Raw genomic sequence first — 15374 nt, 5'->3', positions numbered from 1 at the left:
GTGCAAGGAACTGCACTTCTCCTGGCAGAGCTGTGGGGTGGGTTTTGATCAGATCACTGAGCAAACCTCGTGAGACTGGGGCCAGTTAAACTATGGGAGAGGGAGATCTGTACGGGCAGGTTTTGGCAGTTCTGCTGATGGAGCTTATTCTGTCAACAGTCTAGTTGTTCTGGGAAGGGAACTCTCTGGAAAATAATGCATACTACAAATAAGTCCTCTGCAAATTCAGCCAGAAGGATTTCCAGTTATTTGGATCCCAGTGCAGAAATACCCCACATGGAGAAAACATATGGAAGAAAAACAGTTATTTTAGAATTTCAATAATGTAAATTAGGAATTTCTGAGCTATGCTGCTTTGCTCTTCTATTTATGTTCTAGAGAATCTGAGGGAATGATCTTAATTTAATCCTGATTTGTTTAGAATTGTATCTTTTCACATTCCTTCATTGAGCAGCATTCCAAGGGCAGGCTGGAAGGGTAGAGAAGGAGCCTGGTCCTAGGCAGAGCTTTCTGCACCTCAGCAGCCCTACAGACTACAGAGAATATAAAAAACAATTGGCTTCTGCTTCAGAGACACCCACCACTAATTTATACTTGGATAAGGGGACCAACACTAGATTCTCTGTTTTATATTCTTTATGATGTGAATCAAATATGTGACTGGTTTGTATGACTTCACAGGAAAAGCTCCAAACTCTCCAGGTTTTGAACAAAGCAAAGGCCTTGGAGGCAAAGAAGGAGGAGATGAAAATGAGGGAAGCCATCCTAGCAGAAGGAGGCAATGTTGTCCAGGAAATTTTCCTCCACAAACGACAGCTAAAGCATGAAAAAGAGGAACAGTAAGTGGCATATCCATATCCAACTGTCAGCTGCTTCCTGGGGCTCATCAGGAGTGTGGTGGAGCTCAATCAGATCCTGAAAACAGACCACCTCTGAGTGAACTCCCTCTCCCTGTGTGTGGGGGGCAGTTGGACAGTCTGTCCTGCAGGACCTGAGCGCTGGTTTAGGGCTGTTGTTCAGAGCCCCAAAGCTGGGTGAGTGTTGTGTGAGCAGTGCAAAGATCAGCTGCTCCAGGAGGGAAACTCAGTGACCCTCCATGGATACCTGGAGTAATTGTCCTCCTGCCTTTCCTGAACACTCTGAAAGTCTATATTAGCCTTCTAAAACACTGCAGTGGAGGATATTTAGTGTGCAAAAATGTATAAATAACTTCTGAATCACCTGATGTCTTGACACAAATGACCACTGCACCCAATGTGGATATTTAGCTCAAAGGCTCAAAAGTAACTGGGCTGTAGATAATATTATTAGTAAACAACCATGGTTGGGTTAATATTTCTTACAATACTGGATTACAGAGCTTTCAGAGAACTGCAGAAATCAAGAAAAATTGAGATTGTATCTCGAATTCTGAAAGAAGAAGCTTCTTTTCACAAGCAGAAAGAAAGTCAGTCCCGTATTAGGGCACCTAAGGCTCGGGGTAAAGTTGAGGACCCTTCAGTGCAGAGAAAGGAAGCCTGGCCCTGCAGGGAGGAGACCTGCACACGTGCAGGTGGAGCCACAGCACAGGTAAGCAAAGGGCTAAGAATCAACTGCCTTCAGATTTTTAGATCTTTGGCCTCTGAGCTTTGTAGGCCCATCATTTTTGTATTAAAAGATCTCCTCAGAAACTGGTAACTGTTGGAGTAACTGTTCTCTGGTAATTTTTAACTGTACCCTCCAAACTTCTTTCACAGGAGTCCTGGCTCTCTCCATCACCTCCTTCCTTGGCTGGTGAGGGAACTGCTCCCGAGGGAGGGAGTCCTGAGGACACAGCCCAGGATGTGCTCTGGGAAAGTGGGGATGATGAGAAAGAGAAGGAAGAGACCCTCTTAGAACCAGAGTTCCCAGGACTTTGGGGCCAGGAATATGACTTGCACAAGGTAAATGTTGTGATCTCTTGTTACAAATAGGAAAGAACCTTGTTTAAAGCCACTGATTATCTATTTTGCAGTTCAAATGCAGCCTTTACATTATTACATAGGTGCAGAGATTCAGATGTGAGAATATCATCAGTCATTACTGTTTGACAATATTCTGGAGGAGTTTGTTGTCTAAAAGGGAAAACAATACTTAGTTCAGAGATCTGTGAAGACACACATCACATGATGTTTAATTGTTTGAGTTTAAAACAACTTCAAAATCAGTCAGAAAAAAAATCATGTCAGTATATGTTCCTATCCTTGCCTGGAGAAGCCCTGGACCAGAACTGCAACATTCCAGAGAAGTCAGCTGTTTTTTTTTTCTGAGTATTTGTTTAAGAAGTTGAGGGGAAACAAACTCTCAAGGTGCAGAAAAGCTGATACTGCCATGTCATAGTGTTGGGTGATGAGAAGCTACAGCACAGAATAAAGAATAAATTAAATTGCTCCTGGAGGAGCTGGGAGGCTGAGTTTGACCTGGAGAGAGCCTGGCAAAGGCTGGCTAGGTACTGAAAGCTTCCTTTTGCAGGCTTTTCTGCTTTGAGCTGTGATCACACACAGCCCTGCTGTTTTTTCTGCTTGTTCCCTCTCAGATACCCAAGGAAGAGGTGGATCCAACACAGCTGGCTATCAGGGCACTGAAAAAAGAGGTGTCTGAGAACAAAATGGAGGAATTCCAAACTGGAAGTTTGACCAAGCAAACAGTGCCTGGTCGTGAACACAAGGGCTGTGCTTTCCACAGCAAGCCCAGCTGCATTCATTTCAAGGTCAGTGCCCATTCCCTGGGGGATTATAAACATGGAGCTGCTGTAGGTGTATCCCAGTCTCTGGATCAAAATTCTGTTGCAGCCTTTAATGTGTTTTTATGTGAAATTTGGAACAGCACCTACCTTTTTCACTAACAATCTCTCAGTAGAGTTATAGTCAGATTAAATAAACTACTTAGTTTTACTACTTGGGCCTAAATTATAAAATATATCCTCAGGGGAGTTTAAATCCTGTCAGAAAGGTGAGGAGTTGATGAAAACCCTTGTCAGACTGTGTTCTGTGTTTTTTAAAGGGCAGCATGACTGGTACCTGTGTATTGTTTGTAAATGTATTATTACTGTAAAATAATGTCCTTAAAGAAGTGGTGGCTCCCATGCAGTTAAGATTTCAGTTAGTTAACAAAACTGTTAATGACTATTAGAGCATGAATGTGAGGAAATGTCTTTGACATTCACCTGCTATGTTTGGCATTCCAAGGATTTTGATGTTGGTCAAACCTACAAAAAGAAGATAATTTTGACCAATGCCTCCTACAGTGTTAATTACTGCAGGCTGGTGGGGATCAGTGAGTGCCTCAAGGACTTCATCAGTGTTCAGTAAGTAAATTAACTGTGAACTCCTTGCTTGTTCTCCCTTTGTACCTCAGCAGGAGCTGGAACCCAGTTCTGCAGCAACAGGAATTCCTGCTTGTCAGGGGTGAACCCTGATAAACTCCACAGAGCAGCTCCTCACTCCCCTCTCCCATGGGACAGGGGAGAGAATTGGGGGGAAAAAGTAAAACTCGTGGGTTGAGTTAAACACAGTTTAATTGGACAGGAAAGGGAGGGAAAAAAACTGAGGAAATAAAGGAAACCAATCTGGGAGCAGAGAGCACCGGAATTGCAGTCTTGTGGTCTTTCCCATCAATCTATTCCTGTAATCCTGCTGACAGGTTATGTAATGAAGCACTGTCTCTGCTTGGGAGATTGCAAATTAATCTCAGTTTAACTACATTGATAATTTTATCTCACTGTTTATAAATAAACAAAAGGAAGGCTCACAGTTGCAGCAGGGTTCTGTAGCCCTCCCTTAACCTGTCACTCATTCTGACTTTTGTGATAATTAGTCCAAGTGAGGGAGGGGAAAAAAATAAAAAATACCTGCCACTGTTACCAGGGCAGGAGCTGGAGGTTTGATACACAGTTTTAATTTGGAGTTTTATGTTCATTATCTCTATAGTTTTGATCCACCTGGCAAAATGTCTTCTGGAATGTCCTGTGAATTTGTGGTAACCTTCAAGCCAATGGTAAGTGCACAGTGAGAAGAATCCTAGTGTTACACACTAATTAAAAACATCATTAATTGAAGTTCCTAACTGTTAACAAGGAAACAAGCTGCATCCTGTTGTCCATGGATTGTGTGCATTGATAAGTTGCAATATGGCATATTCTGAGGGTAGATTTCTAAATAGTTACAATCAAGTTATCCAGGCTGTTACCAAAGGCTGTTTGACACTGGAAATGTAGACTCAGTAAAAATACATTTTAATATGGTACTCAAAGAATGAATGAAAATGCTTTTCATCCCACTACATAGGCCAAACCTTTGGAAATTACTTATGGGGTTTTTTTGTTGTTGTTTTCTAGATAAATGAAAGTCTGGCAGGAGAAGTCATGTTTGTGGCACAGACAGGTTCCTTTTCTGTCCCACTGCAATGCACAGTCAAGAGCTGCGTTGTGAGTGACTCTTGGAAGCATGTGGATAATATAATTATTATCAGAAAAGGCGGATGCTCGTTTAATTGACATTCCTGGCTATGTAGGACAGGAGTAATTAACAGTTTATCTTCTCACAGCTGGCTCTGGATAAAGAGCTCATTGACTTCGGCAGCCACGTGGTGGGAGAGACGATTTCCCGGACCCTCATCCTGACAAACAGCGGAGCTCTGGGAACCAGATTCAGAGTTCAAACATCAGCAGGTGACAGGAGCACACACAGAGCGACAGTAAAACCCGCCCCTGCAAGGATGGTGGGTTCAAAAACATCTCCTAAATGAGCAGAAACTGCTTTGTGGGGTGTGGTGGAGCTGCACAGGGTCACAGAGCAGCTCAGGCCGGGAGGGACTCGGGAAATCATCTGGCCCAACTGTAGTATATTTGAGTTGGTACAATTAGAATCTGTTAGACCCAAATATCAGAAGATAAAATTAAAAACTATTATTTTGTGAGGAGAGGGGAAACCAACAATGCTTATTTTTTAAGCAGTTTAGTAATTTATGGCGTGGTTCCTATTTTCTCCACATTCATAACAATTACGAAAAAATAGTTAAAAGAGGAGATTCTGACAAAGTAGTTAAAAATCCCAACTCCTGGAAAAATGCTGACTGGTGCAAAACTAGCAATAAAGTAAGGGATGTGATAAGGAGAAGTCTAGTTTCAGCAGACTTAGTTTTGACATAGAACTGCCTGTGTTTTTACTGGAAAAATGTTGGTTCTGTCATTTGCAAAATAACTGACAGTGTATTGTATTGCTCCTGTTATGTTATTTACCTGCTTGGGGCAGCCAGCAAAAATCAAATCTGTTCATTGATAAAGCTCTAAAAGAACGTGCAGTTCTTGGAAAGTGCAGCACATTTCTCCATCTATAACATGCAACAGTTGCAAGAAAGAACAAGTCTGACTTGCAACAGCTTGTTAAATTGGAGCTGGTGCAACCTAAAGGGACAACCACAGGAGCAAATACGTGTTTTCCAATAGGTCCCTCGACATTCCAGTGGCTGTGACCCTGAAGAGGAGGGGAGCAGCAGTCCTGGGGCAGCTGGGCTGGGAAAGCAGGTCCGGATTTGTGCTGAGCCCGGCGAGGAGGTGACCCCCTGTGCAGCCCAGCAGCCACAGGGACCCCAGAGCAGCAGTGCCACGGGTGAGGGGACTGGTTTGGGACACTGGCCCTGCAGCTTCCCAGGCCAGGCATTGTCCATCTGCAGTTTCCTGGAATGAACTCTGCAATTCCGTTTGCAAAGTTACTCAGTAAATAAGTAGTTCATCATTCTGGTAGTGATGTTATATCTCTTTGTGTGTTGCCTCACAGAAGATGACTAAAAATAATGTCCTGACACCATTATATCAAAAGCAGCAGAGATCCTCACTTCTCATTAGTGATCAAGAATTCAGTCCCAGAACACAGAACCCAACCAGCCTCAGAAATTGCAAAATTGTTAACATCATCCTTGTCTCAGCAACTGAATCCCCACTTCTCAGAATAGCAATCCACATGACAGGTTTATTTTTACAGTCTGTAATTCTAGGAACAAGGAAGCAGAAAGATGAACCTCCTCAGACATTTTCCATCTCATTCCTAATGTTTACTATGTGCTTAATAAAATCCAATCTTGTAGAAGAAAGACATTCTTCATTTCTTTATTATCTCTGTTCTTTAACATTTCTTCCCAATATTGAGCATTCCAATTTCAGGAAGCCAAAAGTTCCATGCAAAGGTTGTGGGTGGTTTTTCCAGGTCCTCCTTGGCTGCACTGCTTTGTCCCACTAAAACTGCTCTTGAAGCCAGTTCACACTTCCATCTGAGTTTGCATTTCTGGACGTAACATCTCCGTCTTTTAACTCACTGAAACATTAACAGTTGTTCTGTAATGAAAGGTCCAGGTGCCTCAGGTGGAATTCCAGACTAGACTAAAGCTGGATGGCCAAGCAGACATTTCCTTCTAGACATTCCTGTTTCCCCATCACTGCTGTACAATCCTGGATTTGCAATATTGACCCCAAGGAATGTACTTCTGCTCTGTTGGATATTTTTCTTAGTGAATTGATGCAAACATCCAGCGTTTTGTTGTGTTTTGTGTTTGTTTTATTTTCCCCCCAGAACAACTTGATCAAGAAGTTCTGAGTATGAGATCAGACCTGGACACAGACAACGCACAGGATTCAATGGAACTTTGTCCTGAAGAAACACCAGTTGAAATTATGCTTGGAAAGGTAATGAATGTCCTGAGACCCAGACAAGATTTCACTAAGTCTAAGCCTCCATCAGATAAGTTGCTCTGGTGAGAAATGCTGAAGGTCATGGTCATTTCAAGCCCACTGGACCTCACTCCATCAGTGAATTTTTACAGTGAAATCACAGGACACATTTCCCCTTGCTTTGGATCTGTAAAGACTTCTTTGAGCTGAAAGATCCTGTTTACTTCTACATTTCCCACAATTTAACTCTGGTTTTCTGCTGTGTGGTTCTGTGGTTAAACCAAGTGTGGTGACAGCACACAAGATGGGGCAGGAGGAACGTCTGGGAAAGGTCAGATCTGAGCCATGTTACACAGTCTTCTGATCCCCATGTTTTCTGTGCCCAGTGTGTTCAGTTTAGTTACAAACTGGCTGTAGGAAGGTGTGTGTATGGTGTGAGCATGCACAGCCTCTTTGTTTCAATGCCATTTCTCATGTTCATTAAAGGCATGTCCTTGTTGTTCAGGTCACTGAGGGGGAGGTTGGACCCTTCAGCTCGGTGAAGGTCCCGGTGCTGTTTGTCCCAGCTGTCCCTGGGGACGTGAGGGCAGAGTTTGTGATTGTGTTTGACAACCCAGACTGCAAACCAGTGAGTGATTTTGTGAAAGACTTGCTTTAAAACACTGTGTGAAAAGAGTTGAAAATCTTCTGATTTTCCCAGGAATTATGTAATATGTGGTTTGATGGGAGGTAACTTTGTAAGTCCTGCCCTTCTTTCTGATGCAGGATGCTCATGATACCTCCTCATTTCTTAAATTTCTATGCAAATAATCCTGATATTCCCATTTTATCAGACATCATAATGAAAAACACTTCATGTCCTGGAAACAAATGTGGAAGTGTTCTCCCCTATTCCCAATACATGTAGTTTATTTTCTTTCTGGTATATCAGAATTGGAATTATTTAGCAGGCAGTAGTGAAGCTGATGTGTGAAAGCTGGAAGAGATGACAACTTCAGTTACCACTTCAGTATATTTTGATTCTAAGTTTCATTGGAAGCCAAATTCTGCTTGGAACAGTTCACAGAAGCTTGCCAAAAAATAAAGACAAACTTCCCAGCAGCTCAGTAGCCAGTCTTGGCTCTTCCCTCAGTCTGCAGAAGGAGCTGCAGATTCCTGCTGAGGCTCCCGTGGGCACCTTCTCCTGCAGGCTCACGTTGTGCAGGTCTGGGCTCTGGGGGCACTCAGGAAGCCCAGCCCTGTGCTGCTGTCACTGCACTGCTTTGCTGGCTGAAGGAGCTGCAGTCCCAGGGGTGCTGGATCATGGCCAGTTCACTCCAGCTAAATGCACTGCAAACATTTCAGTGTCAGGGGCAGATGCTCTTCCTTCATGTTCTTTGTCAAAGAGTCCAAACCAAACTATAATTCCTTTTTTCTGCTGGACACCCTCCCATCTCAGGTTTCCTTTACAGATGATTTCTGTAGATGTGCCTCATTAAAGAACCTGTTGCAATACGACTAATAGAGTATTTTGCTCAGCTGTAGTTTGCAGCTCTGGGTAGGTCAGTGAGGATCTGGGGCTCCCAGAACTAACCCCACTGTGGTCTGTGCCCTGCCAGCTGTGCTTCAGTGCCGTGGGGGTGTCTGTGGACGTGCCCCTCTGGGTGCCCAACCCCGACGTGGACCTCAGGATCTGCCTGTACGACCGGCTGTACCAGGACTGTGTGACCCTGCGGAGCAGGTGAGTGCCTTGGCATGGCCTTGGCATTCCAGGGGCACAGCCCTCTGAGTGCCACCCTGCTGGAGACTGCACTTTGCTGTCCTGCTATCCCAGATTCCCGAGACCAGCCATAGCTATGGAGTCAATACACACCTTCCCACCCCTGTAAGATTCCCTGTGTTATTCCTGTTCTGTGGTGTAGCTGTGAAGTCCCCAGGGAATAGCAGCCCCACAGTCCCATCACGTGGAATTTGCTCCCTAAACATTAGGGAGATAAATGTGTCTAAAACTAAGTGCACTTTGGGTATAATTGAGTCAGTCAGGAAATTTTATAAAATACTATTTTGGTGTTTCTCAGCTATTTTATCCTTAATTAAAGCCCCTGAGAGCCTTAGGAGACTGAGAGACTTTCCAGGCTTGGGATACAATGTTGGATAAATCATGTCAGTCCTTTTGCATTTACTCTAAAATGGGAAGGGTTCAGCTTTTCCTGACCCCTACAGGCCTTCAGCAGTGCACTGGACTGACAGAACCCCTGATTAGACAGCAACCAAATACTGCCTTACAGGAGGAAAATATCTGGGTGTCTCTGAGCCCAAGCCAGTCATGTCTGAGGACTGGTTCTGTTTGCACTGTGATACAAAGAGAATGTTCCAGCTCCTTGGCTTCCAGAGATTATTAGAGTGGTTACATGAACATTTCTTTGTCTTCAGGTGCTGGGTGTCTTCCCCCAGCCCAGCACAGTCACTGTGGAATTCTTATTTTAACAATTTGCATTTCTTAGAGTCTATTTCAATAGGCTTGGGGTGGGTTTGTGGGAGGGTGGGGGAGAGATTGGTTCTGTGGAAGGCATCCATGCTAAACCTCTTACCAGAATTACAGACTGCAGAGATTCTTCACAGTTGGAAAGAAATGAGTAAAGCTGTTATCTCAGAAATTCAGCTTACAGATATGACAAGCACAAGTTGTTATGTAAGTGATTTTACTTGGTCTAGATAACCCAGGGATAAAACTTATAAGTATAGAAGCAGAATAACTCTCCTAATAAAACCGAAGATTTCAAGGGGATCCCAAAGATAGAAGCTGTCAAATTGCTTAGGGCAAAACTTCTTAACTGAGGCAAAAATCCTGCTGATCCTGTGCCAAGTTTCACTAAATGAAGAGCATTTAATATGTAGTATCCTGTCCGGGGCACCTTGGCAAGTCAAGGCTTTGATTTATCACCCAGTTCTCCCTCATTAGGAAAGACTGTCTGTTGTACAGTCACACAAACAGTATGTGTATAACATTGTTGTACAGTCAGCTGGGCTGAAATTCCATGCACTTCATGTGCAGGAATGTCATGTATCAACTTTTTATCCTGCAAAAGTGGGCAGATCTCATCATTCTGTTGGAGCTGAGGAGTTCCTCCCTCTCTTAGCTGTTGACACTTTGCTGTGGCACCAGGAGGAGGTTCCTGCCTGGATCTCACTGTCTGTGACGTTGTCATCCATGGCAGGAGTGGAAGATGAAGTTTTCAAGGGACTCAGATACCTCTGGCACTGGAGTGCCCCAGCAAGCTCTGGTGGATTGCAAATTATTTGTTAATACTGGATTTGTTCTGGGTTTTGGGGGCTTTTTTCCTCTGGTCATATAGACCCCAGTAATCAAGCAGCACAAAGGGTGAAAGTGTCTTATCAGAATCCTGTTCAATAGAAATCACTTTGAAAAGTAATTTCTTCGTCAGGTTATAATCTGCACTGATTTAATGAAGTAGTATATAATTCTCTTAGATTGTCAGCAGTCAGAAATCATTGCAGGCTCCCAGTCCCACATGCTGGAGCTGTTGATTTAGAGGAGACCATCTGGTCTGACAGCTTGGAAAGCAGTCCAGGGAAGGAGAATGACAGGCTGGAATATTTGTAAATTGCTCGGCAATTTTGCACTTAGGCATCAAATTCCAAACAGGGGCTGGGCCGTGGCTGTCGCTGGGCTGGGATAGAGCCACAATTCAGGAAACAGGGAGAGGTTTCCTGCTTCCAGTGTGCCACTGCTGGGGCACATTGATCCCCAGGTTTAGCAGAGGAGCTGGCAGGACCAGCTCAGCCATGCTGTGACTTCCAGCTCTTCAGGATCTCTGCTGTTAAAGGAGGGGTTACAAGAGATCCGTGAATTCACATCTGTTTAAAGAAGTCACCAGGGTTCCAGTCATCCTATTGATCCAGATAGAGCCAGTGTGTGTTAGGAGCAAATAATTAGCTGATATTTCACAGTAACTTGGCTTTGACTCCCCCCTGACCTGAGTTACCACTGTGCTGAGCTGTGATGGTTCAGTTTGGATCAGCTGTGTGTGCTGTTTGCAGTACAGCTGGCTTTGTTACAGTACTTCCCAAATCTTGTTTTCCCTACTTAAAAGAGAAACACGACTATGTGAACTTGCTGTAGCAGTTTTCCATGCCCTTCATTTTCAAAGGGAGCTTGGGATTGTTCTGATCACGGTGTGGAGGTGCAGGGGGTGTTGCTGAGGTGGCCCCAGAGCCACCCAGGCACGTGTGATCTGTTTGCAGAGCAAGCACCACGCTGCGTTTCAAGTTTGAAGTGTGCAAAGAACTGAGCAAGCACCTGGAGCTGCTCCCAAGGACAGGCTACATCCAGGCTCAGTCAGCCTTCAGTGCACAGCTCAAGTTCCTGCCCAGGTTAGCAACCCCAACCCCAACAGGAACCTTCCCGGGTTTCAGGCGGTGCCAGTGGCAAAGCTGGGCAGAGTTGCTGTCCCTTCCCCCTGAGCAGGCTGGACTCCCACTGCTGGGTCACTGCAGGCCTGGGCTCCCCCCTCTCTGCCCCCAGAAGCTGCCAGATGCTCCGGGAGGAAATGAGCTTGGCTCCCAAACTGTGAGGCAGTGCCTTCCCTGGGGGGCAGCAGTGGGACAAGCGGAGCAGTCGCATTCCTGGTGGGCTGCTCCCGTTTCTGTGGGAAGTTATTCTGAGCCAGGAGAGAGCTTATTGAGGCAGGTGGCTGCTTCATGGATCACTGGTTAAATAATTTCTGGACAATAACTCCTGTGCTTGCTAATTAAGGTAAGAATGGTTGGGCTTCCTGTCCATCTCTCTCCTCCCCATGCACATTTTACTCCAAAAGATGAAGGTATTGATCTTGAATTTCACGTGACGTTTTATGTAACATCTCCCAGCAAGTTTCTCTTCTCCATTTCATGGCACATCTACATACACAGACATAACTCAGTGGTAGGAAACAAGGAATTCCAGTTTTTAAAAATTTAAAGACAAGAGCTTTGTTAACCACTTTTAATTTTATTTACCTCATCATTGCCATCCTAAAGAATTTAGTGGGACATTTCTTTTCATATAGAAATGTAAATGAAAAATGAAAAATTCTGGTGTACAGCCAAATACTTCAGCAGCTTTGGCAGTGATTGCTGCTGCAAACCTGCTGCTGCTTTGATGTAGGTTTTCCAGTCCCATTGATGTATTTTGGATTCTCACTGATGTGCTCAGCATTTCTGGGTTCTGCATTGAGAGTCTAATCACTGATTTCAAAATTTTCACCAGGTTAGTATTCAAAGAACTAAAAGTATTTACAGTTCTCTCAACATCTCAAATCCCATCAGATTACAGCAACTGTAACATGATGACATATTTGAGTTCCTCAACTTCATCTGCTCTAAGCACTGTTACCCTCTCGGAGTGGATAGAACCAGAGCTTGGATTTAGAACCTTAATCTTCCTTTAAAAAACGGGGAAGCTTCAGAAAGGAGATTTGATGAGATTAAGGCATTTCTGACACACAAAATAAGTATCTGGCTGTTTGAGGGGACAGATCAGTTAAAGACCTAATGCAGGGAGGAAGTGCGTGCGTGGGGAGCACGATGAGCTGGGGAAGGACTGAGCCAGTGACACATTTCCGTGAGGCCTCCTCAGTGATTTGGCATTATGAGCTCTATTAATAGAACAGCTGCATTAAAAGTGACACCAAAGTAGAGAGAAACCCCCACTCAGCAGTGCCAGCAGCACACAGCTGGCTGGAGGCTTGGGAAGTTCTCCGCAGTGTTCTGTGCACATGGACCTGCTCAGGCAGGTGTTCCAATACTCACCTCTCTGGGGGTTTGAAACCAGCATTGTTTAGGCAAATTCCATGCCATTTCAGAGAACTGTCTGAAGGATTCCAGGCCCTCTTCCCCAGGGCACAGCAGCTAATTGAGAGTCCACTCCTGTGTCCGTACAGTCACGATTATTTTCCCCCCTCTGGATTATTTTGAAATAGAATAATTTCTCCTGCTCTTCCAATGCCCCGTGACAAAGTGGAAGCTGGTGCTGTGTTCCTCCCTTGTATGTAAGCCCAGTTCCCATCTGTAAAGAAGTTACCAATACCTTTGAACATCAGCCTTATTGCAAAATAACAGCAGCGAGATTTTGGATCACCATGGTGATGAGTGGGTGTTATTTTTATTCATTACCTATTCCTTAACAATGCATCAAAGAATTGCAAGTAATTCCATGAGTAGTAGTAGAACATGAGCACTGTAGAGACCCAAGAACAGGAAACAACTCACTCTGGTGCTGTGAGTCACTATAAATAGAGCAGCAGAGCTAAAAATGCCCCAGGTTTGTATTGTCTTGGCTTGGAGCTCTGAAATGGAGCTTGTGAGAGCAAGATGCTTCACCTACAGAAAACCTGCATGTTCCTTAGAAACTCCTGCTCTGCTCTGTAACCAGGCCCTGCTGGGCTCCAAATGAGCTCCCTTTATTTCTCTGGGCTGTACAAGTGGCTGTGCCTCAGCCAGGCTGGTCACTGGCAGCAGTGTCCACAGGAAACCCTGCCTGCTTGGGCTGGGCACACCCTGAGCCTGCAGCAAAGATGCTGAGGGTTTATATTCTGATTAGAGAGTAAGCTTTTAATTTTTCAGAATTTTAAATGACTGGATGGCTTTTTAAAAAAAAAGGATAAATGGATGCTGACCTCAGTGACCTCCCTTAAAATCCTGTATGTCCAAAATCCTGTCTTTAAAATCAAAAGCCCCAATGTTACTGTACAAGGTCAATCCATCTGATGTCCCTGGCAGCCACTTTTCAGCCCCTGCACTCCTGCTCAGAGTGGGTACCAGTCTGTAGGAAATCTGGGACAAGTCCAGAACATTCCTGACCTGACTGCATCCTCATTGTCTTGGTCAGAAGGTGGGACTTCAGAGGTCACTAACTTTTGATTGGAATTTTCTTCTACCATTCTTCTTTCATTTTCCTTAATGCTTGCACATATCTTCATGCAAGATTTTAATTAGACTTCCCTACACAGGAGGATTTGAGGAGGATTAAATTAAGATTAAGCTAAGATTAAAAATTGTGAATAATAAAACTTTTAGACCTTAAGTAACAGGTTTGGGTTTGTTTTTCTTTCTGTTGAGAAATAATCCATCAAAAGTTTCTTATTCCCCTTAGTGAGAAAATAAGCACAATATTTTAATGACACTGACTGTACTTTTGGGTTTTCAGGCAGTCTCTTCCTGAAGATGCAGGGAACTATTTCAATGCAGAGACAAGAATCCTGGAGGTCCCAGTGACAATAGTGATCATGGACAAGGTGCTGTTTGTGCTGCTCCTTATTAGACTGGTAGTGAATGTCAATTATTCTAGTGAAGGGTCACTTAACCCTACCTAACCTTACATTGGTTCTTTACTACTTGAAGTTTGATAACAGTAAAAGATGCTCAAAGTGCTAACAGAGATTTGATAGTGGCTTCTTGTCACGTGGTTGCAACCCAGAAAGTCAAATCCTGCCTAGTCAGTGCTCCTCTCACATGGCACTGGCAAGGAACAGAGCAGAACTGTTTTGCAGTTATCCTTTTGGATGACATTTCACTTAAATCCTGTCCTTACACCCCACAGGTGGAGGTTTTCATCTTGTGCTCTTGCATTTGTTTCAGACTAGAACAGTTAATTTTACTGTCCATGCCATTGTCTCCACTTCTGATCTGGAAATCAGCCCAGCAGAGATCGACTTTGGGCACTGCACCATCTATGAAGCTGTTCAGGCAAATGTCACAGTGACAAACAAATGCATCTTGCCACAGGAGTTTGGATTTGTGGGGCTGCCAGAGGTATGTGGTTATCCCACACACTCCTCCTCTGCTGTCAAAGAGATTTCAGGATCCTGGGAATGTGTCAATGGGAGAGTAAATAAATCAGGACTGGTGGGTGCAAACGCCGTGGAAGCCCCTGGGCTGGTTCTGGGCTGGTTTGGGTGGATCTCACTGTGTTACACCCCCTGCCTTTTCCAAGCAGTGTAAACACTGGGAGGAGGTTTGACTGTTCCTTTACTAGAACACCTGGTGTTTCACACCAAGAAGGCTCCTAACAGAGCACCTGGTGCTCATGGGGCACGTGTAAAACAGGCCTGGGGATGTGGCTGTGCCCTTGAGGCTGAGGAATGTGCCCAGCTGGCACCCAAATGCCCAAAGGCTTTGTCTTTAAAGCAGGATGGCTTTTAAGCCATGCCCAGACCGCCCCTTGGGAACAATCCTGAGCCACTGCTGGGCACTTTCTGACTGACTGTAAGTGGATGTGGAAGCCAAATTAATCACAGGAGCTGCTGGGTTCGTGTGGGCTGGGTCTGCTGAAGTATTTTTTGCACAAAGTTGGCTGTTCAAGCTCCATAATAGCAGGATGATCACAGTGTGAAATGGTTTGGCACATTGGCATCAGAGTTAGAGGAACCTGACATTTAATTAGGCATTCTCCTGTTCTCTTCTGGTTTAGGGATTAAAATCAAGGAGGGAGCTGAAGGAAATTGTTAACTTCAGCTCTGTGAAAGCTAACAGTGTGTGTTTCCTGGTGAGCTTAAAGTGTGATGGGGAGACATTCTTGAATCATCATCAACTCAAACACAAACCACTGTACAAGTGTGGGAATTAAACTGGCCCTGTTACTGGGGAATCTGCTCCTCAAACAGGGATCAGCTCTCAAAGACAGGGGGAACTGCTGAGATTTTGATCAGATTTC

At 44.4% G+C, this 15374-nt stretch overlaps 1 protein-coding gene across 4 annotated transcripts in view; it reads left to right on the top strand.

Annotated features, from left to right (window-relative positions):
• CFAP74 (cilia and flagella associated protein 74) overlaps positions 1 to 15374 on the top strand; it is a 53565-nt gene that overhangs the window by 20257 nt on the left and 17934 nt on the right. For all 4 annotated transcript variants that reach the window (XM_039390886.1, XM_039390887.1, XM_027728807.2 and 1 more), the window contains exons 12-26: positions 682 to 839; positions 1359 to 1569; positions 1737 to 1922; positions 2555 to 2728; positions 3207 to 3325; positions 3948 to 4014; positions 4355 to 4444; positions 4564 to 4737; positions 5465 to 5627; positions 6585 to 6697; positions 7188 to 7310; positions 8281 to 8402; positions 10928 to 11056; positions 13869 to 13956; positions 14300 to 14473. In XM_039390886.1, coding sequence (XP_039246820.1) covers positions 682 to 839; positions 1359 to 1569; positions 1737 to 1922; positions 2555 to 2728; positions 3207 to 3325; positions 3948 to 4014; positions 4355 to 4444; positions 4564 to 4737; positions 5465 to 5627; positions 6585 to 6697; positions 7188 to 7310; positions 8281 to 8402; positions 10928 to 11056; positions 13869 to 13956; positions 14300 to 14473 — 2091 coding nt within the window. The remainder of the gene's footprint in view (positions 1 to 681; positions 840 to 1358; positions 1570 to 1736; positions 1923 to 2554; positions 2729 to 3206; positions 3326 to 3947; positions 4015 to 4354; positions 4445 to 4563; positions 4738 to 5464; positions 5628 to 6584; positions 6698 to 7187; positions 7311 to 8280; positions 8403 to 10927; positions 11057 to 13868; positions 13957 to 14299; positions 14474 to 15374) is intronic.

Source organism: Pipra filicauda, unplaced genomic scaffold (genome assembly GCF_003945595.2).
Source record: "Pipra filicauda isolate LSUMZ 115617 unplaced genomic scaffold, ASM394559v2 scaffold87_size3191425_pilon, whole genome shotgun sequence".
Taxonomy (NCBI): Eukaryota; Metazoa; Chordata; class Aves; order Passeriformes; family Pipridae; genus Pipra; species Pipra filicauda.
The sequence above is the reverse complement of the archived record's forward strand: the minus strand, read 5'-3'. Positions and strand labels throughout refer to the sequence as shown.